The 26,934-nt window shown below is 44.1% G+C and overlaps 2 protein-coding genes across 2 annotated transcripts in view; both read right to left on the reverse strand.

Moving 5' to 3' along the window:
* Positions 1 to 26,861, reverse strand: part of LOC123608309 — a 43,823-nt gene extending 16,962 nt beyond the window's left edge. Inside the window, exon 1 of the mRNA XM_045498036.1 lies at positions 26,785 to 26,861. The gene's annotated coding sequence lies outside the window, so the exon portion shown is untranslated. The remainder of the gene's footprint in view (positions 1 to 26,784) is intronic.
* TMEM217 (transmembrane protein 217) lies at positions 121 to 26,869 on the reverse strand. The gene is made up of 2 exons (XM_045498035.1): positions 26,785 to 26,869; positions 121 to 1,298 (listed from the first exon to the last, which is right to left on the reverse strand). The coding sequence occupies exon 2, from the start codon at positions 1,197 to 1,199 to the stop codon at positions 621 to 623; it is 579 nt and encodes a 192-aa protein (XP_045353991.1). The 5' UTR covers positions 1,200 to 1,298; positions 26,785 to 26,869; the 3' UTR covers positions 121 to 620.
* Between the last annotated feature and the right edge of the window lie 65 nt (positions 26,870 to 26,934).

A 26,934-nucleotide genomic window follows, 5' to 3' on the forward strand; every position in this document is an offset into this window, starting at 1 on the left:
TAAGTCCAGCATAGTGATGGACACAGAAAAGTTTAGCAAATACCTTTTGGCTAACCGAGTGCATTTTGCACTCTTTGACAAATCTCGGGGAGGGGGGTACTCAAGACAGAAAATGGAAAATGGTTTTCTCTACTTTTATTCTTTTATTTATCTGGAATATAGCACAGAGGACAGAGGGGGAAAGACCATGGCACAAAGCTACGCCAAGACACCACCAGTCTCCCTTACACTACAGCTACCTGAGGTATAAATACAGATATGCCCGTGTCCCAGGGTTGAATTAGAGAGCTGTGGGTCGAAGGCTGATGAAGGTATATAACAAGGTGAAAGGATTGCCAGACTGCAACTCAGCTTCATTTCATTTCCATACCCTCTTTATTTTGACCTCTAAGGTGGCACTGACCAGAAAACGAAGGAGGAACCCAAGAAGTGCTTGGCAAATAACAATGGCCTTTCACTAAATGTCCTTATGGATTGAGGAGGTGGTCCCCATTGGGATTATAATTACATTTCTCTCCACTCCTCCCAAAAAGATGGCAGTAGGGCCTCTATTCTGAACAGATCGGCAAAAGTGAAAGAGATGGAACTAGAATCACCATCAGTGGAGAGAAGGGCAAACATCATCCATGATAGTGTCGGGTAAAGTTGATGATCTTTGATTTCCGTCGTAGGAACTCTCCATTGCCTGTCGAAATACGTCTGTTGTAGGAAATTATATTCCCTGGGCTTTGACTTTTATAGATTATGTGGGCATAGGAGATGACATAGAATATCCAGAAGCAGTGCATGAAAATACGGGACATCAGGCCAAACCAGCGCATGACTCTGACCTCTTCAATGACAGAGTCATTGTTGGTAAAGATTTGTACTATAATGTTTACGGCTTCATAGAAAAGGATCCAGATGATGTAGGTCACCAAGCCCCTGTGTATTTGAGCATATACTGAGTACAGGAGGAAGCAGCTGATGATGAGGGTAATGAAAGACAGGAAGAAGACCATATTGAAAGCCCAGCAGATGATGAACTGGCTTAGCAGGACACTTGCACTCTTGTTCAGTAGGTGATTATCAGTGCACTTGTTGTTCCTTATGTATCTGTGTTCGAAGATGAGGTACATGTTGGTGGCCACGATGGTAAAGACCCCTGATAACACGGTGCCCATTTTGGCAGTCATCCCAAACCAGTGCTGCTGTCTCATGCTGAGACTTCCTGTGAAGACGAACAAGATACAGGAGAATTCTGGTTCCTGCCAATGTGATAAATGGTCACAGTTTCTGCCTCCTGCCCCAAATGCACCCTGGAAAAACAATAGAGAGAAATATGGAAACAAGGAAATAACAGCTTTGGGAAGACAGAAGGCTTTAAAATTGCTTGCGAATGACATATCTGATAAAGGCTCAGTGCCCAGAATCTGTAAAGAAATTATCAAGCTCAGCACCCCAAAAATGAATAATCCAGTTGAGAAATGGGCAGAAGATAGGAGTAGACATTTTCCCAAAGAAAACATCCAGATGGCTAACAGACATGAAGAGGTGCTCGACAGCACTCATCATCAGGGAAATACAAATCGAAATCATGATGAGATACCACCTCACACCTGTTGGACTGGCTAAAGTTAACAACACAAGAAACAACAGATGTTGGTCAGGGTGTGGAGAAAGGGGAACCCTCTTGCACAGTTTCTGGGAATGCAAACCGGGGCAGCCACTGTGGAGAACAGTATGGAGGTTCCTCGAAAAGTTAAAAATAGCCCTACAACCCAGCAATTGCACTACTAGGTATTTACCCCAAGTTTATAAAAATACCGAATCAAAGGGGTACATGCACCCCAATGATACAGCAGCAGTATCAACAGTAGCCAAACTAGGGAAGGAGCCCAAATGTCCATCGACCGATGAATGGAAAGAAGATGTGGTATTGATACCATGGAATATCACTCAGCCATCAAAAGGAAGGCAATCTTGCCATTTGTGGTGATGTGGGTGGAGCCAGATTGTATTATGCTAAGCGAAATAAGTCAGAAAAAGACAAATACCGTATGATTTCACTCATGTGGAATTTCGGAAACAAAACAGATGAACATATGGGAGGGGGGAAAGTGAAGGAAACAAATCATAAGAGGCTTTTTTTTTTTTTTTAAGTTTTTATTTATTTTGAGAGAGAGAGGGAGTGCGTGTGTGCACACAAGCGATGGAGGGGCAGAGAGAGAGAATCCCAAGCAGGCTTCACACTGTCAGCGCAGGGCCAGATGTGGGGCTCCAACCCATGAACTGTGAGATCATGACCTGAACGGAAATCAAGAGTTGGATATTCAGGGGCGCCTGGGTGGCGCAGTCGGTTAAGCGTCCGACTTCAGCCAGGTCACGATCTCGCGGTCCGTGAGTTCGAGCCCCGCATCAGGCTCTGGGCTGATGGCTCAGAGCCTGGAGCCTGTTTCCGATTCTGTGTCTCCCTCTCTCTCTGCCCCTCCCCCGTTCATGCTCTGTCTCTCTCTGTCCCAAAAATAAATAAACGTTGAAAAAAAAAATTTTTTTTAAAAAAGAGTTGGATATTCAACCGACTGAGCCACCCAGGGGCCCTCCATAAGAGACTCTTAACCATAGAGAACAAGCTGAGGGTTGATGGAGGGAGGTGGGTGAGGGACGGATTGAATGAGTGATTGGTATTAAGGAGGGCACTTGTGATGAGCACTGGGTGTTGTATGTAAGTGAGGAATCACTGAATTCTAGTCCTGAAACCAATATTGCACCATATGTTAACCACTAGAATTTTATTTATTTATTTATTTATTTATTTATTTATTTATTTTTAAATTTTTTAAATGTTTATTTTTGAGAGAGAGAGAGAGCGCGCGCACATGAGTGCGAATAGGAGAGGGGCAGAGAGAGAGAGGGAGACAGAGGGTCCAAAGCAGGCTCCATGCTGACAGTAGAGAGCCCGATGTGGAGCTTGAATCCACAAACCGGGGGATTATGACCTGAGCCGAAGTCGGACACTTCATGGACTGAGCCACCCAGGGGCCCCAACTAACTAGAATTTAAATAAAATTTTGGAAAGAAAAAAAAAAAATAAAATCGCTTGGGAGTGTGAGTGGGGAGGAGGGAGGATGCAGTCTGGGGCGGGTCGTAAGGAGCAGGTGATTAGAGAAGTGGTTCTCAGCCCTGGCTTTACATTAGAATCAATGAAGTACCCAGGCCCAGTCTTCACCCCGGACCAGTTAGAACATCCTGCGGGTGCTACTCAGAAATCGGTATTTTTCAGACTTCCTGGTGATTTTCACAGGTAGCCAGTAGTAGGAAACACTGGGTAGAGAAGGTAGTTTAAATTATGCTCTTCTCTTCTCCCAGCACTGCTGCACCCTGGTAGGGAAAATTGCCAGACCTTGAGTGAAGGTGTCTCAGGAGAAAATCAGTACAATATCGCCGCTGGCGTGAGGCGTTGACGAAAACAGGTGGACACCAACTGGCTTTCCCCAATCACTCCTGCACTACGTATCAAAACTGAAAGAATACAAAGAAAGTGGGAGGGACGAGAGGGCGGGTGATGGGCACTGAGGAGGGCACCTGTTGGGATGAGCATTGGGTGTTGTATGGAAACCAATTTGACAATAAAGTTCATATTTAAAAAAGAAAAGAAAAGAAAAGAATACACAAGAAAGGTATACTTTAAGGGAAATTTGGAGCCTTCAGGAGAGGATTGCCTAACAATAGAAAAGAAAAAGCAATAATGAGCTGGGTGTTCAACTAAAAAACTTAAGGGGGAAAAAAACCCCAATAATAAGAACAACAAAAAAATAGGAGGAAGAAAATAAACAGAAGAGCAGAAATCAGTGAAAAGGAAATAAAGATAGAGGGATCTCTGATTGGTTAGGTTATCGGGGCCAACTTGCTGCTTAAAGCAACTAAAAAATGCTAGGCACCATAGTTTTAAAATATTCTTAGGGGCGCCTGGGTGGCGCAGTCGGTTAAGCGACCGACTTCAGCCAGGTCACGATCTCGCGGTCCGTGAGTTCGAGCCCCGCGTCGGGCTCTGGGCTGATGGCTCAGATCCTGGAGCCTGTTTCCGATTCTGTGTCTCCCTCTCTCTCTGCCCCTCCCCCGTTCATGCTCTGTCTCTCTCTGTCCCAAAAATAAATAAACGTTGAAAAAAAAAATATTCTTAAAAGCACAGAAGAGCTGACAAAGTAGGAGGTGGGAAGACAGTCTATGGGAGAGGTAAGAAAGCATGGAAGTCGATTTTGCTCTGAGGGTATTTACCAGTCTGAGCAAATGTGAATTACATTATGTGCTGTAGGCTAAGGGTGAATGAAATCAAAGCTCAGGATCCACCAAGGTGGGGAGTCTATCAGAAAGCCTTCCTTGTATTTGTCATGCCCCTTCCCCAGAGGGCTATGATTAAATGTGAATCAGAAGTAAACCTGACCCCACATCTTTCTCTCAAGAGCTCCAAGGAAGACAACTTAGTACTACACTGCACAAAAGGGGAGAAAACTCCCCTTGAGACATTGTAACCATAGCTAATCTTTTTGTGGATTTGTAGCCCAAATTTTATGAAGTATTCTAAAAAAGGTTTTCATTTACCAGGAGTCTAGTTTAAAGCAGTCCTGAGGGGCGCTTGGGTGGCTCAGTCAGTTAAGTGTCGGACTTCAGCTCAGGTCATGATCTTGCAGTTCGTGGGTTAGAGCCCCACATCGGGCTCTGTGCTGACAGCTCAGAGCCTGGAACCTGCTTCAGATTCTGTGTCTCCCTCTCTCTCTGCCCCTCCCCTGCTTGCACTCTGTGTGTATGTGTCTCTCTCTCAAAAATAAATAAACATTAAAAAATAAATAAAATAAAGTAGTCCTGAACTGGAATTCTCTTAAGTTCCTGGTAGCAGCAAATTCACATCTTCTCTGGAGGAATGCATCTTTGTGTTGGTCCTCAAAGAATCTCCAGCAGTTAATCACTGCATAGACGATGGGTACCATACAGTAAAAAAGAACCCAGCATGCAAGGAACAAGGCACTGCAAGTGAGAACCAGCAGAAATAACAGCAGAAACAGAACTGCGAAAAATATCAACTTATGAAACAATTATAGTTACTACATTTTTTGGTATATGTGCTGCTGAAGCGAGCACAGTTACTACATTTTTTGTATTAAAATTTTTATTTTCTTAAATTTTTATTTTATTTATATTGTATTTTTAACGTGTAAAGTACACATAAAATATGCCACCTTAATCATTTTTTAAAGTTTATTTATTTTAGTAATCTCCACACCCAATGTGGGGCCCAAACTCATGACCAAGAGTTGCATGCTCTTCCAACAGAACCTGCCAAGTGCCTCACCATCTTAACCATTTTTAAAGCGTACAGTTCAATGTTAACTATATTCACATTGTTATGCAGCCATTCTCTAGAACTTTTTCATCCTACAAAACTGAAACTCGATGCCCATTAAACAACTATTTCCCCTCCCCCACAACCTCTGATGAGCATCATTCTACAATTTTTTTTTTTTTTTCAGTAGGCTGTATGCCCAATGTGGGACTTGAACTCATGACTCTGAGATTAAGAGTTGCATGCTCTCCCAACTGAGCCAGCCAGGCGCCCCATCTACTTTTTTTCCCTATGAATTTTACTATTCTGGATATAATACATAATATACTTGGATGATATATATTCAGAGTAGTAAAGTGGAATGATACAGTATCTATCTTTTTGTTTCTGGCTTATTTTACTTAGTGTAATTTACTCAAAGCTCATCTATGTTATAGCTTGTATCAGAATTCCCTTTGATTACACATTTATGTAAATAAAAGGCAATATTGAAAGTATATATAAAAACAGGAATCCATAGAAAATAACCTAGCAGACCTGAATGAGAAACAAATAGAATTTCTAGAGAGGAAAACCTCAAGACCTGAAATTAAAATTTTGGTGGGTGTATTTGGTAGCAGATTGGACACAGAGAAAGTGATGATTAGTTAACCAGAAGACAGGTCAAAGGAAATTATCCAGATCGTAGCACAGAGAGGCGGTAAGATGGAAAATATGGATGAGAAGTTAAGAGACATGAAGAATATAATAAGATGGTCTGACGAGAGAGGGAGAGAGGGAGGGAGAAAGAAAGATGGAGAGAGAAAGAAGAAAGAGTGGAATGAGGAAGAGAAGAAAGAGGAGGAGGAGGAGGAAGAGGGAGGAAAGAGGAGGTGGAAGGAGAGGAAGGGAGGAGACAGAAGAATAGGGTAGCATATTTGGAGAGGTAATAGCTGAGTGTGATATTGTGATTTATTATAAGAAATATATATTTGGGGGGCGCCTGGGTGGCTCAGTCGGTTAAGCGTCCGACTTCGGCTCGGGTCATGATCTCACAGTTCGTGAGTTCGAGCCCCGCGTCGGGCTCTGTGCTGACGGCTCGGAGCCTGGAGCCTGTTTCAGATTCTGTGTCTCCCTCTCTCTCTGCCCCTCCCCTGCTCATGCTCTGTCTCTCTCTGTCTCAAAAATAAATAAACATTAAAAAAAATTAAAAAAAAAAAAGAAATATATATTTGGTCTTCATCCCTGGTTCTGGCTCACAGCTCCCCAAACCCTTGGAACTTCCTAAGTGTAGAGAATGATAGAGGTGTCCTTTGTTATGTTAATGAGGCGACTCTTGTACCTTCCCTCTCTCTCCTATCCTACATCCCCAAATACTAAGTTCCATCTCCTCTCCCTCCCACATATCACTTGAATCAGTCATTGTTTTTCCCACCTCCATTGCCACCACCATAGTCCAATCCCCATCATGTTCTTCTCTGGACTACTGTGACTGATACCACTTGTGAAGTTACAGTCTTTTTTTTTTTTTTAATGCTTATTTATTATTTTTGAGAGAGGGAGAGAGAGGGAGAGAGAGTATGAGTTGGGGAGGAGCAGAGAGGGAAGGAGACACAGAATCCGAAGCAGGCTCTAGGCTCTGAGCTGTCAGCACAGAGCCTCATGGGGGGCCCCAACTCACAAACTACCAGATCATGACCTGAGCCGAAACCGGCCACTTAACCAACGGAGCCACCCAGGCGTCCCAGTTATAGTCTTGATACAGTCATGAATGATGCTACAGGGAGTGGGGAGGAAGACAGTGGATATGTGTGCAGGGGTAAGAAGTCCTCATCTATCAGGGTGGGAAGCCAATAGATACTGTCTAAAAATGATTAAGCAAGAAGTATCAATACAAGCGTATAGTTTAGAGATAATGAGGTCAGTAGGAGGGGAAGTAGAAGAATGAAGGTGAATGCCTGTGGGAACTATGACTAGGAGTGGGGGGGCGGAGGACTGCTGTGTTTACTATAAGCCTTTCAACATTAGTTAGTGCTACACATACACACAATTTTAATAAAAATGGGTTTATGAAAATATAATTATTTTATTAAGTCTAATAAATCAGATCATTAAGTATATCCCATTGGCTCCCTTTATGTTGTCGGGGTAGCTTTCTTTAATTTTTTTTTTTTTAACGTTTATTTATTTTTGAGACAGAGAGAGACAGAGCATGAACGGGGGAGGGTCAGAGAGAGGGAGACACAGAATCTGAAACAGGCTCCAGGCTCTGAGCTGTCAGCACAGAGCCCGACGCGGGGCTCGAACCCACGGACCGCGAGATCATGACCCGAGCCGAAGTCGGCCGCTTAACCGACTGGGCCACCCAGGCGCCCTGGGGTAGCTTTCTTTAATATAGTATCTTTGTAGCCCCCAAAATGGTTAAGCCAGCATTGTGGAAGGACAGCCAGGTAATTCTGTCATCGTCTAAACCAAGAGCTACAAATGTTACCATGAAAAGTAGTTGGTAATAGTGCGATGAGGTGCCTGAGTGACTCAGTCAGTTAAGCATTCCGGTCTTTATCTCAGAGTCGTAAATTCAATCCTGGACTGGGCTCTGTGCTGAGCCTGAAGCCTACTTAAAAAAAAAAAAAAAAGTGATCCCAACAGTCTTTTTTGTTTATTTGTGAAATGTTCTGAAAATGAGACATTATTTCAACAAGTACACCACTAGAAGTGATTCTGATTCCATCTTTAAATATTGACATTTTTTTTTTTAAAGTAGGCTCCATGCCCAACGTGGGGCTTCAACTCACGACCCTAAGATCAAGGGTCACATGCTGCATCAACTGAGCCAGCCTGGTGCCTCGAATATTGATATTTTAAATGCTGAAAAAATATTTAGGGGCGCCTAGGTGGCTTATTTGGTTAAGCGTCTGACTTCAGCTCAGGTCATGATTTCGAGGTCTGTGAGTTCGAGCCCCGTGTCGGGCTCTGTGCTGACAGCTCAGAGCCTGGAGCCTGCTTCGGATTCTGTGTCTTCCTTCCTCTCTGCCCCTCCCCTGCTCATGCTTTGTCTCTCAAAAACAAATAAATGTTAAAAAAAAAAAAACACAACTATAGATATATATCATACACACATTTTATGACTATATGTATAGGTGCAATAAAACTATAAGACTGTTGGGGTGCCTGGGTTCAGTCAGTGGAGCATGAGACTCTTGGTATCAGGGTTGTAAATTCGAGTTCCATATTGGGTGTTGAGATTACTTTTCAAAAAATCTTTTTTTTTTTTTTTACAATTATTTATTTATTTATTTATTTATTTAATTTTTTAATGTTTTATTTATTTTTTAAGACAGAGAGAGACAGAGCATGAATGGCCGATGTGGGGCTTGAACTCATGAACCGTGAGGTCATGACCTGAGCTGAAGTCGGACGCTTACCGACTGAGCCACCCAGGCACCCCAACATTTATTTATTTATTTTTTTTTAATTTTTTTTTTCAACGTTTATTTATTTTTGGGACAGAGAGAGACAGAGCATGAACGGGGGAGGGGCAGAGAGAGAGGGAGACACAGAATCGGAAACAGGCTCCAGGCTCTGAGCCATCAGCCCAGAGCCCGACGCGGGGCTCGAACCCACGGACCGCGAGATCGTGACCTGGCTGAAGTCGGACGCTTAACCGACTGCGCCACCCAGGCGCCCCGACATTTATTTATTTTTTGAGAGACAGAGTGGAACAGAGCACAAGCAGGGGAGGGGTAGAGAGAGGAGACACAGAATCTGAAGCAGCCTCCAGGCTCTGAGCAAGCAGTCAGCACAGAGCCTGACGTGGGGCTTGAACCCAGGAACCTTGAGATCATGACCTGAGCCGAAGTTGGATGCTTAACCGACTGAGCCACCCAGGTGCCCCTGGATTACTTTTTTAAAAATCTTAAAAAGACCCCTACAGGGGCGCCTGAGTGGCTGAGTCGGTTAAGCGTCTGGCTTCAGCTCAGGTCATGATCTCCCAGTTCATGGATTCAAGCCCTGCTTTGGGCTCTGTGCTGACAGCTCAGAGCCTGGAGCCTGCTTTGGATTCTGTGTCTCCCTCTCTCTCTCTGCTCCTCCCCTGCTTGTGCTCTGTCTCTGTCTTTAAAAAATAAATAAATGATAAAAAAAAAACAACACCTTACAAACCTCTACGAGGAAACTATATAAGGAAAGCAGAGGAATGATGAATTTAGGATTCTAGATGGTGGTCACCTCAGACCAGGGGAGGAAGTGAAATGGCTTGAGCAGACCAGACAATAAGGTATGAATTACTGACAAGATCCTAATTGTATTTTGGGTGGAGGATTTGAAGGTACCTATTACATTACTAAAAATAACTAATACTTAAAAAGTAAATAAAAGAGCCATGAATGGACCAATGAGGAATATGTCATGCCCCAAGGATTATGGTTAAGTCTAACTGTGAGTATATGAAGTACAATAAAAAATACATAAAACAAAGATAACAATAGCATTTACCTCCAAGTCGTTGTGAAGATTAAATGAGTTAATATATGTGTTAATATATTTAAAACACTCAGAACAGTGCCTGGAAACTAGTAAGCATTCCACTGTGTAAGTATTTTTGCCACCATTGTTTTTGCTTTATGCCAAGGGGTAACTATTTATTATGCATGCAAAACTACTACTCATTAAACTGTGTTGTAGCAGACGCCATAAGCTTTGTTCTCAATACTCATTTCCTTCCCTTTTTTAAAGTTTATTTTATTTATTTATTTAATTAATTAATTAATTTATTTATTTATTTAAGTTTATTTATTTATGGAGAGAGAGAGCACGAGCTGGGCAGGGGCAGAGAGAAGGAGAGAGAGAATCCCAAGCAGGCTCTGTGGTGTCAGTGCAGAGCCTAACTCGGGGCTGGAACTCACGAACCGTGCCTATCTGGAGCCAACATCAGGAGTGGGATGCCAGCAAGGAACCCCTGCTTTTCTTGATAAAAGAGGGAAATGTGGCCGACACCATCCCTACATCTTCCTCTTTTCTTTTTTCTTTAAATGTTTTATTTTTTTTAAGTAATCTCTACACCCACGGTGGGGCTTGAACTCACGACCCCAAGATCAAGAGTTGCGTGCTCTTCCGACTGAGTCAGCCAGGCACGCCATCCTTTAGTACTGTTTAAAAATTACTTTGGGGGGATGCGCCTGGGTGCTCTGTCGGTTAAACGTCTGACTTGATTTCGGCTTGGGTCATGATTTCACAGTTTGTAACCTCAGGCCCCACGTTGGTCTCTGCGCTGACAGTGCAGAGCCTGCTTGGGATTCTCTCTCGCTCCCTCTTTCAAAAGAAATAAACTTAAAAAAACACTAATTTTTTAGATGTATTCTTTCTACTCAATCTATACAGTAAGTGAAAATTCATGTTCTGATTTGTGCATCTTTTTTTTTTAAATTTTTTTTAACGTTTATTTATTTATTTATTTATTTATTTATTTATTTTTTCAACGTTTATTTATTTTTGGGACAGAGAGAGACAGAGCATGAACGGGGGAGGGGCAGAGAGAGAGGGAGACACAGAATCGGAAACAGGCTCCAGGCTCTGAGCCATCAGCCCAGAGCCTGACGCGGGGCTCGAACTCCCAGACCGCGAGATCGTGACCTGGCTGAAGTCAGACGCTTAACTGACTGCGCCACCCAGGCGCCCCTAACGTTTATTTATTTTTGAGACAGAGAGAGACAGAGCATGAACAGGGGAGGGTCAGAGAGAGAGGGAGACACGGAATCTGAAACAGGCTCCAGGCTCTGAGCTGTCAGCACAGAGCCTGACGCGGGGCTCGAACTCACGGACTGAGAGATCATGACCTGAGCCGAAGTCGGACGCTGAACCGACTGAGCCAACCAGGCACCCCTGATTTGTGCATCTTATTGATGACTCTTTAGGTTGAATATTTTAAAAATATTTGTTAACTACTTTTATTACTTCTTACGAGTTATTTATGTCCTTTACCTAATACATTTGTGTATTAAGATGTTAGTTATCTTTTTCCAATTTGTATGAGTTTCTTATATGATAAAGGTATTACTCTTTGTTAAGAAAGAAAATACAGAGGTGGCCGTGTAGGTGATGGGTGGTGTTGAGACCCTGCAGTCCTCTCAAGGTCATTCAAATCCTCAGAAAGGTGTCGGGCTGTAGGATGGCATCCGTAATTCTCTTGGCCTTTCTTTTGTGGTCGTAAGCCGACGGCCACAGTGCCTTGCACCAATATCCCGAGCAGGAGTGTGCCAGTAAGCTCTCCCCCATGTCCGTCTCTTTCATAGGAAGGAAAGCACTTTCCAGAACCCCTCAGCAGCCTTCCTCTCATGGCTTGTCGGTCAGAACTGGTTCACGTGGCTACCCATAGTTTCAAGAGAGGCTGGGGAAGCCAGTTCCTGGCAAAGCTGAGTAGAATTGCCATAACTGGTTTAGTCATATTGTGATTTATGCCCAGAATACAGCTGCCCCACCCCCCAGAGTCCCCTTAACAAGGAGAAGCAAGGAAGTGGCTGATAAAGTCTGCCATACATATCTCGCTGCGTTAATTACTCTTTTTCTCCTCTGACATAGAAGGAACCAGGGCTACCTGTTTGCCCCTTCTTTCACAGAAGCAGAATGTTTAGGTATATACACGGTTGGCCAGGATAAGGTTTGCTTTTCCCCAACTTTCCTTGCAGCTGAATGTGGTCATGTGACCAATTCCTAAGAAGGAGTTGAAAGGGGACAAAATGAACCTAAGTACCAGAGAGTGGGGCACGTGGGTGGCTCAGTCGGTTGAGCGTCTGACTCTTGATTTCAGCGCAGGTCACGATCTCATGGTTGTGAGATCAAGCGTTGCAGGGGTTGTGCTGGCCATGAAGCTCCCTTAAGATTCTCTCCCTCTCTCTTCCTCTGCCCCTTAGCTGCTCACACGGGCATGCTCTCTCTCTCTCTCTCTCTCTCTCTCTCAAAAAAAAAAAAAAAAAAAAAAAAAAAAAAAGCGCACCAGATAGTAAGGAGAAAGTCCTGTTCTCCCTTTCCTTCTTCCCAGTGGTTGGAACATTGATGTGGTTGGGAGTCATTTTGGACTCGCCGGGCAAGGGCATAGTAGAGCATAGACAGAAGGAGCCTAGGTCTCTGAAGATTTCACGGAGCAGAGATACCCACACTAGCTTAGGCTTTTACAGGAGAGAGAAAAACTATAAACCTTTGTCATCTTTAAATTTTTCTTAATGTTTATTTATTTTTGAAAGCGAGAGAGACAGAGTGCAAGCAGGGGAGGAAGAGAGGGAGAGAGAGATACAGAATCCGAAGCAGGCTCCAGGCTTTGAGCTGTCAGCACGGAGCCTGATGTGGGGCTCGAACCCACGAACCATGAGATCATGACCTGGGCCAAAGTCTGATGCCCGACTGACTGAGCCACCCAGCACCCCAACTTTTATCATCTTTAAAGCACTGTTATTTTGGGGACGCCTGGGTGGTTCATTCGTTTGAGCATTCGATTTCAGCTCAGGTCATGATCTCATGGTTCATGAGTTCGAGCCCTGCATCTGGCTCTCAGCTGTCAGCACAGAGCCCACTTTGGATCCTCTGTCTCCCTCTCTCTCTTCCCACCCCCTGCTCACGCTCCTTCTCTCAAAAATTAAAAAAAAAAAAAAAAAAAACATTAAAAAAAAAAATAAAGCACTGTTATTTTGCAGGCACACTTACATCCTAACAAATACAACTGCCTCCAATCCTCTGTCTGAGAGCATGCTAAAATCTCTCCCACCTTGATCTCTCCCTTGATCCTGTGTTTCTAATTTACATTCAGTCTTTCTCTGTGTTAGTCGGAGAGGGCAAAAGATACCGATCATTTGCCTGATTTAAGCAGAAAAAGGCATAGCTCATAGATTGTGGAGAGGGCTAGAGAACTGTCAGTTATCTATCGCTACAATAACACCACACACACAACTACAAAACCCCGGTGGCACGTAACAATGAACAGTACTTCGTTCATAAGTCCATGGGGCTCAGTTTATCTGGGGCTGAGCTGAGCTGGGCTCAGGTGAATTCACTGAAGTGTCTGGGGGTCAACTGTTGGCTGGCGAGACAGTTGTGCTGATTTTGGCTGAGCTCATTCATATTCTGAGGCTCAACTGGTTGCTGGCTGATCTAGAATGGACTCAGCTGGGATGACTCAGGGAGACTAGGCCTAATGTCGCGCATCTCTCATCATTCAACAGCCTAGCCTAGACATATTCTAATGGCGATGGTGAGGACACCAGTGCGAGTGCTACAGAATGAATGTTTATACGCCCCCAAAATTCGCCGGTTGAAGACCTAATGTCTAAGGTGATGATATTAGAAAGTGGGGCCTTGGAGAGTGATTAGATTATGAAGGTGGAGCCCTCGTGAAGAGATGAAGAAATTAGTGCCTTTATTATTTTTTTAATTAAAAAAAATTTTAAGGTTATTTATTTATTTTGAGAGAGAAAGAGAGAGCACGAGAGCTGAGAGCAGGTGAGGGGCAGAGAGAGAGAGAGAGAGAGAGGCAGAGAGAGAATCCCAAGTAGACTCCACCCTGTCAGCGCAGAGCCCCATGTGGGGTTCCATCTCCCCAACCGTGAGATCATGACTTGAGCCGCAACCAAGAGTTCGCTGCCTAACAGACCGAGCCACCCAGACACCCCCAAAATGAGTGCCTTTAGAAAAGAAGTCCCAGGGAGATTCTCGCTTCATTCACCACATAAGGGCACGGCAAGAAGTCAGCAGGCTGCAACCCGGAAGACGGCCTTTAAAACCAGACCCAACCTACGCTGGCACCCGATCTTGGACTTCCAGCCTCCGGAGCTGTGAGAAGTAAATTTCTGCCGTGTTGTCAGCCCCCCAGGCTGCCGTGTGCTGTTCCAGCTGCCCAGACAGGCTAGGACAGAGAGCGAGCACTGACCAAAGCAAGTCCCAGGGTGTGAGCCCGGCCTCAGAATGGGAAGGTCTGACAAGACAACATAGATGCAGGGAGAGGCGAAGAACTGAGGCCATGAATGCCGTCAGCCCACCGCCCCACATTCAGAGCTCTGTCCGGCGGGGGGGGGTTGCCAACATCTTACCACAGGGCCAGACTACTACAGACGCTGCTAGTGCCACCGAGGAGCATTTGACGCTCAAGTCCCACCGACAGACCTTGGGGCACCAACCCCGGGTGCCGCTGCCATTGGCTGAGCGTGGCTGTGACAACTGGCACTGCCTACCCAGAGAACGATTCTTTCCTGCCAGTGTTTCTCCGCCTCACAAACTCCTCCTCGTTTGAAGCCGAGGCTGGGCAGATTTTACTAGCAGAGCCTATGACACAAGTGCATGACTTCGTCCACAAGGAAAGATGGGAAAGTGAGGAGCGGGCGTTTTGGGCTACACGGTCCTGGGAGGTGGGCTGTGCTTGCCACAAGGTTTCGTAGACTGGAAAATTCTCCATACATGGGAAAGGGGCTTCTATCGTGGGCGGCTAAAGAACCGAAAGGGAACCACAACAACAAGGAGGAGGACACTAGGCTCTCATTCCTTTCACAACAAAACGTCTTTATTTATTTATTTTTTTTGTTTATTTTTCGGAGAGAGAGAGACAAAATGCGAGCAGGGGAGGGGCAGAGAGAGAGGGAGACACAGAATCCGAAGCAGGCTCCAGGCTCTGAGCCGTCAGCACAGAGCCCGACGCGGGGCTCGAACTCACGGACTGTGAGATCATGACCCGAGCCGAAGTCAGACGCTCAACTGACTGAGCCACCCAGGCGCCCCCGCAGCTAAATTTCTCGAAAGAGTACCCCTGGCTCACTTTTCTCATGGCCCACTTCACTTCTGTCGTAATCAGTTACTACCACACCAATGAGGCAAAATCCAGTGGTTTACAACCACGAGCACCTATTTTTCTCACTCATGCTTCAGGCTGCATGTCGGCTGGGTTTAGTTCCGGGCTCCAGGCGGGGTTTCTGTCTGCTACACACGTCTCTTCTCCACCTGGGACCAGCAGCTCCCAGAGTATGCTACGATGGTGAATGGTAGGAGTGCAGCGGAGTGAACAAAAATATATGATGCCTCGTCAGGTACATTGGCATTTTTGCCCACATTCCATTGGCCGGAAGAAGTCTGGCAAGGAACTATATACTCCATCCACCCTCATGCATGCAAGGTCACGTAGAAAGATGGAGGAAAGAACTGAGGACAATAATCCAGTCTACTGTAACTCTTTAAAAAAAAAAATTTTTTTTTTACGTTTATTTATTTTTGAGACAGAGAGAGACAGAGCATGAACGGGGGAGGGGCAGAGACAGAGAGGGAGACACAGAATCGGAAGCAGGCTCCAGGCTCCGAGCCATCAGCCCAGAGCCCGACGCGGGGCTCGAACTCCCGGACCGCGAGATCGTGACCTGAGCTGAAGTCAGACGCTCAACCGACTGAGCCACCCAGGCGCCCCTACTGTAACTCTTCACCTGGCTCTGCCCAGCTGAGCCATTTGGGTCCATAATAACTCTACAATTGCCAAATCAAACAGTTTTCAGAGGATGGGGGAGCAGGCAGGTGCCGGGCCAGCCGTACCTTTTCGGGCATGGTTAGGAGTTTGGGTTTTATTCTAAGTGTAGTGAAAGCCATTTAGTGGTTGAACACGTGGTCTTTCTGCAATGCAAATCTGGTCATGCTATGCCCCTACTTAAACTTTCAGTGAATGTCCACTTGTCTACAGGAAAAGGTTCCACAACTCTCACATGGCATTAGAAGTCCACCATGATGGTTCCCTGCTCCATCACTGCACCCCATTCTGTGCACTCTTTGCGGTTCCCATGTAGTGCTACTTAGATTTTATTTTAGTTTGGACTCTCCTAGGAGCAATCTCTAAGACAAGGACTTGAGAGCCAGTAGTTTATTTGGGAGGTGATGGAAACACCAGTGGAGAAGAGGTGGAAAGTGATACAGGGGAGGAATGTAGCCCATAAAGGATGAGCTATGAAGCTAACTACCACAGTGAATAAGTGGAGCTTAATCCTGTTAAGAAACTGGGCAACACATGCCTCAGAATTATCCCATCTGAGGGGTGAAGGAGCTGGTGAATTTACACACCAACTCCTGAGAGTTGTTGGTTGAGGGCTGCTCCCGGGAGGAGTTAACTCCTAGGCACTAATAGTTTGCACTGGGAGTTTGTGCACTGTTTTTTGTTTTTTTTTTCTTTCCAGTTTTGGGGAGTTGGAAGAAGAGCCTTTGGGCAAAGAGAGCATACATAGAGGTCGAGGGATGTGGGTGAGGCACTGACAGCGTCTCCTATGTGGTTTTTCAAATGCAACTTCTCTTGTAGACCACAATTCCATAAATGTGTCATCCTTCTGCCTAGGATGCTTTTCCTGCCCTCTCTGCCTGCAGAACTCCTACTCATCCTTCTAGACTTTTCCCAGCTTCCTAAACAGAGAGGACCACACTTCACTCTGTTTTTTTTGGGTTTTTTTTTTGTTTTTGGATATAGTGCACACTTCTTTTTTTTTTTTTTAATTTTTTTTTTCAACGTTTATTTATTTTTGGAACAGAGAGAGACAGAGCATGAACGGGGGAGGGGCAGAGAGAGAGGGAGACACAGAATTGGAAACAGGCTCCAGGCTCTGAGCCATCAGCCCAGAGCCTGACGCGGGGCTCGAACTCACGGACGGCGAGATCGTGACCTGGCTGAAGTCGGACGCTTAACCGACTGCGCCACCCAGGCGCCCCAGTGCACACTTCTTACCTTTATTACTTATCACACTGCTTTACTTATGAGCCCGACTCTCGTACTAGATTATACATTTGTTAAGGGCAGGAGCTGTATTTCACAGCTTTTAATATAGTTTGGTGCCTGGAATATAGTACATGCTAAGGAAAAGCTAGTTGGATGGAAGGATTAATTTCTGTCTACAGAGTCTGGCGATGATCTGCTGGAGCGCGACATTGAACGGTGGTCAACCTGAGGGTAAATAATAGCAGTTTTTACGCTCCTTTTCATCTCGATGACATTACCTACCCTTCCTTCGCCCAATATCCTCCTCTTCTCTCTCCCTATCCTTACATCAAAATCTGCTCCTAGATAACTTCTTTTACATCAAAGGAGGATCAAACCAAGAGACAGGAAATGTGAGTTCCTGTTCCTCTTCACCAGGTCCTTGAGCAATTTCTTCTTCTGAACTTCAGACTCCTCACTTGTAAAGTGATCTTGAATGTCCCTGCCCCTACTAAGGGGCTCTGTAAGAATATCTCTAGAAGGGGGGCACAGAAGGAACTGGCAACAGTGGTTGCCGCTGAAGGATATATGGGTGGCTCTGGGGCAAAGATGAGAGGGAGACCAACTTTTTCTTTACATCCTGGGTTAATTTCCTAGGACTATTGCATCACATTGCCATTTGGTGACATAAAACAACACAAGTTTGTACTCTCACTGTTCTGAAGGCTGGGAGAGCACAATCAAAGTGCTGGCGGGGCCGTGCTCCCTTTGAGGATTTCAGGAGGAATCCTTTCTTGCCCCTTCTGGGTTCTGGTAGCTCCAGGCATTCCTCGACTCGTGACTGCATCACTCCAATCTCTGCTGCCATAGTCGCACCACCTCCTCCTCTTCTGTCTGTGTCTTCTCTCTTGTAAGGACATTTGTCATTGGGTTTAGGACCCAACCAAGTAAAACAGGACAATCTCGTTTCAAAATTCTTAACGTTATTATTTCCACAAAGACCCCCTTTTCCAAATACGGTAACATTCATAGGTTTCAGAGATTTGGATGCGGACATGTCTTTTGGGAGGCCACCATTCAACCTATTACATACCTATTTGGATGTCTTGAATTGGTATCATGTGCAAGTTTAAGAAAGGAAGATAGGAAAGAGGAAAGAAGGGAAGGAAAAAAGGAAGGACCTGCTTGACAGAATCGTAGGAGATTTTTTTTCTAGGATTCCTAATAGTTCAAACAAAGGTGGTCCACTCCTGTTATTGATTACAAGCCCAATACCTCCCATCTCCACGATTTTCTCTTCAAGATATCCCCATAATTAAAAAAAATTTTTTTTTAACGTTTTATTTATTTTTGAGAGAGGGAGAGACAGAGCATGAACAGGGGAGGGTCAGAGAGAGGGAGACACAGAATCTGAAACAGGCTCTGGGCTCTGATCTGTCAGCACAGAGCCCGACGCGGGGCTCGAACTCATGGACTGCGAGATCGTGACCTGAGCCGAAGTCGGCCGCTTAACCGACTGAGCCACCCAGGTGCCCCAAGATATCCCCATAATTTTGAACAACAAAACATTTGCTTTCAGTACAGAGCACTCACATAAGAGAGTGGCGAGAAAAAGGAAGGAAAGAAGAGAGACTTGGATGTGACTGAACAGACGCTAAGATTTCTATTTTTCTGCTTCCCGTTCAACCCAACTTTGAAGGATCTGGCTTTGAACCAGCTTTCTCTCCTCAATTTTTATTTACTGTTGAAACCATGTTGTAGGCGATGAAAATGGAACTCTCACCCCATGCAGGTAGAAGAATAAAGTAGTACAACCACTCTGAAACATGATTGAGGGGTGCATGGGTGGCTCAGTTGGTTGAGTGTCCAACTTCAGCTCAAGTCATGATTTCACAGTTCCTGGGTTTGAGCCCTACTTTGGGCTCACTACTGTTAGTGTAGAGCCTACTTCAGATGCTCTGTCCTTCTCTCCCTCTGCCCCCTGCCTCTGCTTGCAGGGCAAAAATAAACATTTTTAAAAAGAAACACAACTGAACACTATTTTGCAAAGTTGAACACATGCACACAGACCAGCAATTGCACTCCTACATTGAAGTCCTAGAGAAACCCTTCCCCCTGTGCACTTATCCAGGAGACATGGATGAGAGTGTTCATAGCGGCAGAGTTCACACTAGCACAAAATGTGAAACAACTGAGTGCTGATCAGTAGTCACGCAGATAAACTGTGCTATTTCTAAATTTTTTTAAATGTTTATTTATTTTTGAGAGAGACAGAGACAGAGACACAGAATCTGAAGCAGGCTCCAGGCTCCAAGCTGTCAGCACAGAGCCTGACGCGGGGCTCGAACTCATGAACCATGAGATCATGACCTGAGCCGAAGTCGGATGTTCAACGGACTGAGCCACCCAGTCTCCCTGAACCTGTGCTGTTTATAAAATGGAATACTGTACAGCAGTGAAAATGAGCAAACTACACTCATCAATGTGAACTAAAGCTAAATCTCAAAACCCCAGTGTTGTCTAAAAGCAGCAAGCACAGGGGCTCCTGGGTGGCTCAGTCAGTTAAGCGTCTGACTTCAGCTCAGGTCATGGTCTCACGGTCCGTGAGTTCAAGCCCCACATCAGGCTCTGTGCTGACGGCTCAGAGCCTGAAGCCTGCTTCCAATTCTGTGTCTCCCTCACTCTCTGCCCCTCCCCCACTCATGCTCTGTCTCTCTCTCAAAAATGAATAAACGTTAAAAATCTTTTTTTTCTTTAAAGCAGCAAGAAACAGAATAGGTACAATACAATGTCATTACTATAAAGAATACATCATTTAAGGTTATGAACATAGGTGGAAAAGTATAAAGAAAGACAAGAGGACAATACAAAACCCTGCACAGTGGTTGTATCCTAAAGTGAGGAGGAAGGGGAATGTTAACTGAACACCGTTCAAAATTAAACAAAAATTAGAGACAACAATTGAGGAATATTCACAGAGTGGAACACAATATTAGAGCTACTATGAATCAACTAAAGCTCCATTTATCAACAGAATACTGAATGAAAAAAGCCAGTGGCTGAAGTTTATGTGTAGTGTGGTGCTATTTATAAAGTTTCAAAATGTGAAAAACATGATGATGGACATTCATATGTAAAGTAAAAGTTTGCAACATGCATAGAAAGCTGAACACATAACTCAGGATTGTGGTTTCCACGGAGAAGGGGAGGGGAACAGGACCAAGGAGGAACAAAAAGGGGACTTCAGGTTTACTGTAAATTTTTTGTTTCTTAACCTTGTTCTTATGTGTTCTTTATTCCTTTTTTATGTTTATTTTATCTAAAAAAATTTTTTTTAATGTTTATTTATTGTTGAGAGACAAAGAGTCACAGAAAGTGAGCAGGGGAGGGGCAGAGAGAGAGGGAGACACAGAATCCCAAGCAGGCTCCAGGCTCTGAGCTGTCAGCACAGAGCCCAACGTGGGGCTCGAACTCACAAACTGTGAGATCATGACCTGAGCCGAAGTCAGACACTTAACTGACTGAGCCACCCAGGTGCCCCTATTATTTATTCTTTATTGCAGGGGTTGGCAAACCACACATGAACCGAATCTGTCATGCTTTTTTTGGTATGGCCTGTGAGCTAGGAATGGTTTCTACATTATTTATTATTATTATTATTATTATTATTATTATTATTATATTTAAAAAATTTTTAAATGTTTATTTACTTTTGAGAGAGAGAGAGACAGAGTGTGAGTGGCGGAGGGGAGAGAGAGACACACACACAGAATCTGAACCTGGCTCCAAGCTCTGAGCTGTCAGCACAGAGCCTGACATGGGGCTCAAACTCACAAACTGTGAGATCACGACCTGAGCCAAAGTCGGACGCCTAACTGACTGAGCCACCCAGATGCCCTTATTTTTTAAATTATTATTATATCATTATTATTATTCTTTAGTCTTTACATCTTTAAATAGTTGAAAAAACTGAAAAACTAATATTTTATGATGTGAAAATTACATAACATCCACATTTCTGCATCCAAAAATAAAGTTTTGTGGGAACACAGCTACACTAGTTTATTTTCATATTGTTTGTGGCTGCTTTCATGCTACAGGGCAGAGTTGAGCAGTTTCAACAGAGCCCGTATGGCTGGGAAAGTGGAAAATATTTACAGTCTGGCCCTTTATAGAAAAAGTTTACCTACCCCAGGTTAAATATCTGACATATATTTCAAAATAGCAAAAAAGAAAAATTCTGGAAATACAAAGATATATAATTCTACCACCTAACAAAATTTCCTTAATTTTCCTATGTTTTCTTCAGTCTGACAAAACCCATCTATTTTTTTTTTTTTAAATTTTTTTTTTTTCAACGTTTATTTATTTTTGGGACAGAGAGAGACAGAGCATGAACGGGGGAGGGGCAGAGAGAGAGGGAGACACAGAATCGGAAACAGGCTCCAGGCTCTGAGCCATCAGCCCAGAGCCCGACGCGGGGCTCGAACCCACGGACCGCGAGATCGTGACCTGGCTGAAGTCGGACGCTTAACCGACTGCGCCACCCAGGCGCCCCAAAACCCATCTATTTTTTTAAAAAATTTTAAATATTTATTCATTTTTGAGAGATGGAGAGAGACAGAGTGCAAGCGGGGGAGGAGCAGAGAGAGAGGGAGATAGAATCCCAAGCAGGCTCCACACTGTTAGCACAGAGTCTGATGCAGGGCTCAAACTCACAAACTGTGAGATCATGGCCTGAGCCGAAACCGAGTCGAACACTTAACTGACTGAGCCACCCAGGCTCCCCTGTGACCACTCCAACTCCCTTTACTCCAACAACCTCTTGTTCCTTCAGTCTTTTTGCTTATCGCTTTGCCTTCTCTAATATAACTGATTTCTCTCATTTTGCTCTTTCTAGAGGTTGTTTAGATATCGAGAAAGCTCTGTTGCCTTTAGATCCCAGGTTGACCTCACCATCCCTTTGGTAACTCAACAGAACATTCTGTGGTGCATTGTGAGGGCTGCTCCTTGCTCTCCTGTCTTAACCCTTCTTCTCATCACAGGGTCCACTCCACTCCTTTGCAGAGGTTTAAGTCTGCCAGTGATCTCCTGGTAACTCAGTCCAAAGGCTTTTTCCTCGATTTTTGTCTTCCCCAATCAGGCTCCTTTTTACTATTCTTCAAGTCTCTCTCCCCCCTCTCTCCCTCTCTTTCTTTTTCCTATGGTGTCTCTACTCAGGGCTTATCTCTTCACAGAACTTTCTCTAAGGATTGGGATACACCCACCTCTTTTGAATCCACCTGCAACCCACACATGGATCATTCCCTTAACTCTACTTTGCCCCCGACTGAGTTGTTTTACTCTCCTTTGAATGAAGATGCAGTTAAGGAGGGAAAGGTTTAAACCTTGCAGGCAGATTACATTGAGAGTCTTCTATTCATACTTTCAAAATAATCAAACCTGGGGTACCTGGCTGGCTCAGTCTGTAGAGCGTGGGACTCTTGGCCTCGGTGCTGTGACTTTGAGCCCCACATTGGGTGTAGAGATTACTTTAAAAAATACATTAAAAAATAATCAAATCCTTGAGATAAACTCAAGGGTCAAAGGCCATAAGGTGCTTGAAACAGATCTATGAAGGGAGGTCCACAGATAAGCAGCATCAGTGTCACAGGGGGGCTTATCAGAAATGCAGAATTGTAGGGGCGCCTGGGTGGCTCAATCGGTTAAGCAACTGACTTGGGCTTAGGTCATGATCTCGCGGTTCATGGGTTCGAGCCCCGTGTCGGGCTCTGTGCTGACATCTCGGAGCCTGGAGCCTCCTTCAGATTCTGTGTGTGTCTCTCTCTCTGTTCCTCCTCTGCTCATTCTCTGTCTCTCTCCGTCTCTCAAAAATAAATAAACATAAAAAAAAACAACCCAAAAAGAAATGCAGAATCGTAGGCTTTAGCCCAGACACGCTGAATCAGAATCTGGGCTTTTAACGTGATCTCTATGTGATCCACATGTATATTAAAGTATGAGAAGACTGGCCTGGAAGCTGCAAAAGAGTTTGAAGAGGACAGTCTTTCCAAGATAGGAAGGGAGACTGTTCTTCAACCAAGAGTAGCGGCAAGCTTGTAGTCTTTGCTAAAGTGGATGCATCCTAGTAGGTGTTAGAAAACATGGTTCGTAACATGTTTTCCAACAACAGCAAAATGTTTATGAACAACATAGAGCCAAAGGACAAGAACAGTTCATACTTTTCATTTTCCTACTTAGTCAATATTAAGCACCAACTATGTGCCAAGTGCTATCCCAGGTGAGAACAGCAGAAAACAAAACAAACAAAATCCCTGCCCCAGAGGAGCTTACATTCTAGGGATGGAGATGGGCAACAAAGAAGTGCATAATAGGCCAGGTGGTGATCATGTCTTTTTTTTTTTTTTTTTTTTTTATGTTTTTATTTATTCTTGAGACAGAGAGAGACAGAGCATGAGCAGGGGAGGGGCACAGAGAGGAGACACAGAATCTGAAGCAGGATCCAGGCTCTGAGCACAGAGCCTAACGCAGGGCTCGAACTCACGGACTGTGAGATCATGACCGGAGTGAAGTCGGCCGCTTAACCGACTGAGCTACCCAGGCGCCCCGAGAGGGTTTTAAAGAAAAATAGAGTGGTGGGGACCGCTATTTAAGATGAGTGGTCAGGGATGGCATCCCCAATGTGAAGACACTGAGGGAGCAAGCCGTCCAGATATTTGTGGTGAGAGAATTCCAAGCAGAGGAAATGGCTAATACAAAGGCCTGGAGGTAGGAACACGCTTGGAGTATTCAAGGAACAGGGAAACTGCCAGTAAGTGCGGTTGGAGCAGATTAAGCAAGAAAGAGAGTGGAGGGGTCTTTAAGGAGCTTGGATTTTATGCCAAGTGTGATGGAGTCATTGCAAGGTATTGAGCAGAGGAGTAACATAAGGTGACTGACATTTTATTTTATTTTATTTTTCTTCCCCTGAAATAGACATGTTTATTATTTTTTTAAATTTAAATCCAAGTGAGTTAACATATAGTGTAATGATGATTTCAGGAATAGAATTTAGTGATTCATCATTTACATATGACACGCAGTGCTCATCCCCCCTTCTTAATGCCCATTGTTCATTTAGCCCATCCTCCCACCCAACACCCCATCAGCAACCCTCAGTTTGTTCTCTGTATTTAAGAGTCTCTTATGGTTTCTCTCCTTCTCTGTTTTCATCTTAGTTTTGCTTCCTTTCTCTTATGCTCATCTGTTTTTTTTCTTAAATTCCACATATGAGTGAAATCATATATTTGTCTTTCTTTGACTGACTTATTTTGCTTAGCATAATACCCTCCAGTTCCATCCACATTGTTGCAAATGGCAAGATATCATTCTTTTTGATCGCCGAGTAATACTCCATTGTATATATACCACATCTTTATCCATTCATCAATCAATGGACACATGGGCTCTTTACATACTTTGGCTGTTGTCAGTTGTGACTAACATTTTAGAAGGCTCTCTCTGGATGCTCTCTGGGGAAGAGACTCTAAGGGGGAAAGAGTATAAGCAGGGAGGACCAATAGGAGGCTGCTGTATAGATGTGGTTGGTTTAGATTTTGATAATGATGGTGGTGGTGGTGAGAAAGGGCCCAACAATCTCAACTATCTTAATAGAGACTATTTGGGTTGAGGTGGCTGGGTGCTTAACAAAGACTATTTAAAAGGCCACGTGGGTGGCTCAGTTGGTTAAAGGTTGGACTTCAGCCTAGGTCATGATCTCACGGTTTGTGAGTTCAAGTCCCGCATTGGGCTCTCTGCTGTCAGCACAGAAGCCCCCCTTTTATCCCTCCCCCCCAAAAAATAAACACTGGGGTGCCTGGGTGGCTCAGTAGTTAAGTGTCTGACTTGTGATCTCAGCTCAGGTAATAATCTATAGGTTCATGAGTTCGAGCTCTGCACTGGGCTCTGTGCTAACAGCATGGAGCCTGCTTGGGATTCTCTCTCCCTCTCTCTCTGCCCCCACCTCACTCCTGATCACTCTCTCTCTCTCAAAATAAATAAACTTAAAAAAAATAAACATAAAAAAAGACTACTTGAAAAGTTTTTGTCAGATGACAAGAGTGATTTTTTTTTTCCTTTGGATGAGAAACTGGCTTAGATGTAGAAAGCAAAGAGTAGGAATAATAGCACGTCTCTGGATTGAACGATGTTAGCAGCATCCCCTGGGAATCAGTGTTATTTAACATCTCATAAACAATTAAGAAAAAGGAATACTTTAAGACATTTTTTGGTGTACACATTATAGTCTGCTTTCCACATAGTGAAATGTCAAGTCAATAGGGAGCATCTTCTGGAATATTTCTAAAGCTATGTGAGTAGGCTGGAAAGTGGCAGGTGACTTGCCACATGGACAGTATAAGGCAGCTAACACAGGGGGACACAATTCTGAACTGCCAGTTACCACCAAAGAAAGGGATCTAGAAGTTGCTGTACATTATTCCTTTGAGATGCCAGCTCTTGTAAAGTCCAAAATGCCAGCAAAAGTTCTGGCTGTCCAGAATAAAGACAAAGCATCAGTTTCAACAAAAACCTCAGGAAACTCCTCGTGGAGCCCAGTATGCAGTGCTGGTCACTGCATTAGAAGAAAAAGAAAAGCCAAAGAAAGGCAGCTAAAATGATTTAAAGGCTAGAAGGGCTTTTGTTTGTTGGATTAAATGCCCATAAAGGTGACTATCTGAGACTATGAAAGTCTATGAGAGCTTGAAAAATTCATAGAAAGTAAAATAGCCCGTTTCATACAGTATCATGGTTGCAAAATTTACAAAAGAAGCTTGAAAATGGGGGTAATGTCTATATAGAAAAAGGCCATTGGAGGGCATATGTTCTTTTTTAGACAGGGGGTCCTTAAATGTTCTCCAGTATGGGGGAGGATGTGTTGTAACAGCAAACAGAAGCCGGGATGGAGGACAAGCAGCCCACGTCAACAGTTCTTTTTTAGGACAAACATTACTTTGGACTAGGGTGTGCTCTCTGCCCACCCCCTCATTCTCCCTGCCCACCCCAATCACTGTAGTATACAATCACAGAAACTCACAAAGAGCAAAAAACACCGACAAGACATTCAAAGGATTCAAAAACGCTGTATCAAATCTCATTCCAAGTGAAAACTAGATTGAAAATGAATTCAAGGGTGATAGATTTATAATAGATTAATAAAGGGGATTAAAGATGTTTGGGGGTATATCCTTAATCTTTGTGATTCACGCCTTGGAGATATGCTATGTCCCGGCAGGAAAGGTTACTTAGTAGTCTGAATTGGATGGAAAAAAATAAGAGCATGTCCTAAACAGTCAGTATCTGGCTTCTCATAGTCAGAAAGTGGCAGTTAATGATAGAAACACGGATTAAATTATTTGAATTTTACCCCCAGAACAAATCCTTTACTAGTGATCAATTACCAGACGAATGGGAGACTCTTATGAACCAACCGTTACTCACGTGTTGAACAGTTAGCAACCCTGGGCTATTGGACACGTATTGATCTTCCTTCATAGATTTAACAAAAAAAAAAAAAAAAAAGACTCCAAACGGAACAGGGAAGGGTGAGGAGGATAATAACCAGAGTGACATTGATTTGGGAGATGCTAAAAATGGGCTGCAACCACCACATGGCCGTTATTTTTAGGTCAAAGATTTATATATATAAATACATATGCTCGGTCTTTCCAAAAAATATTAGGCTCAGGAACCTCATTCCCTCCCGAAAGAAAACAGTACTCTTTCTTCCTTCCCCATAGGTCCCTTTCTTTACCTGCTTCTTCCACTCCCAGGGTTAAGGAACTTTCAGCTCCGCCTCCCTGCTCTTCCAAGCTCCGCCTTCCCGGTCCACCTGTGTGCCCAGTGCCTGATGTCACTTTTCGGCTTCAGCGGCCTGCAGGATTCCGGCTCCCTATTGGTCTGT

This window comes from Leopardus geoffroyi, chromosome B2 (genome assembly GCF_018350155.1).
Source record: "Leopardus geoffroyi isolate Oge1 chromosome B2, O.geoffroyi_Oge1_pat1.0, whole genome shotgun sequence".
In the NCBI taxonomy this organism is placed as follows: domain Eukaryota; kingdom Metazoa; phylum Chordata; class Mammalia; order Carnivora; family Felidae; genus Leopardus; species Leopardus geoffroyi.

What these genes read in the sequence shown, in the direction of transcription:
- TMEM217 (XM_045498035.1), bottom strand. Translation starts at nt 1,199, where the DNA reads ATGAGACAGCAGCACTGGTTTGGGATGACTGCCAAAATGGGCACCGTG.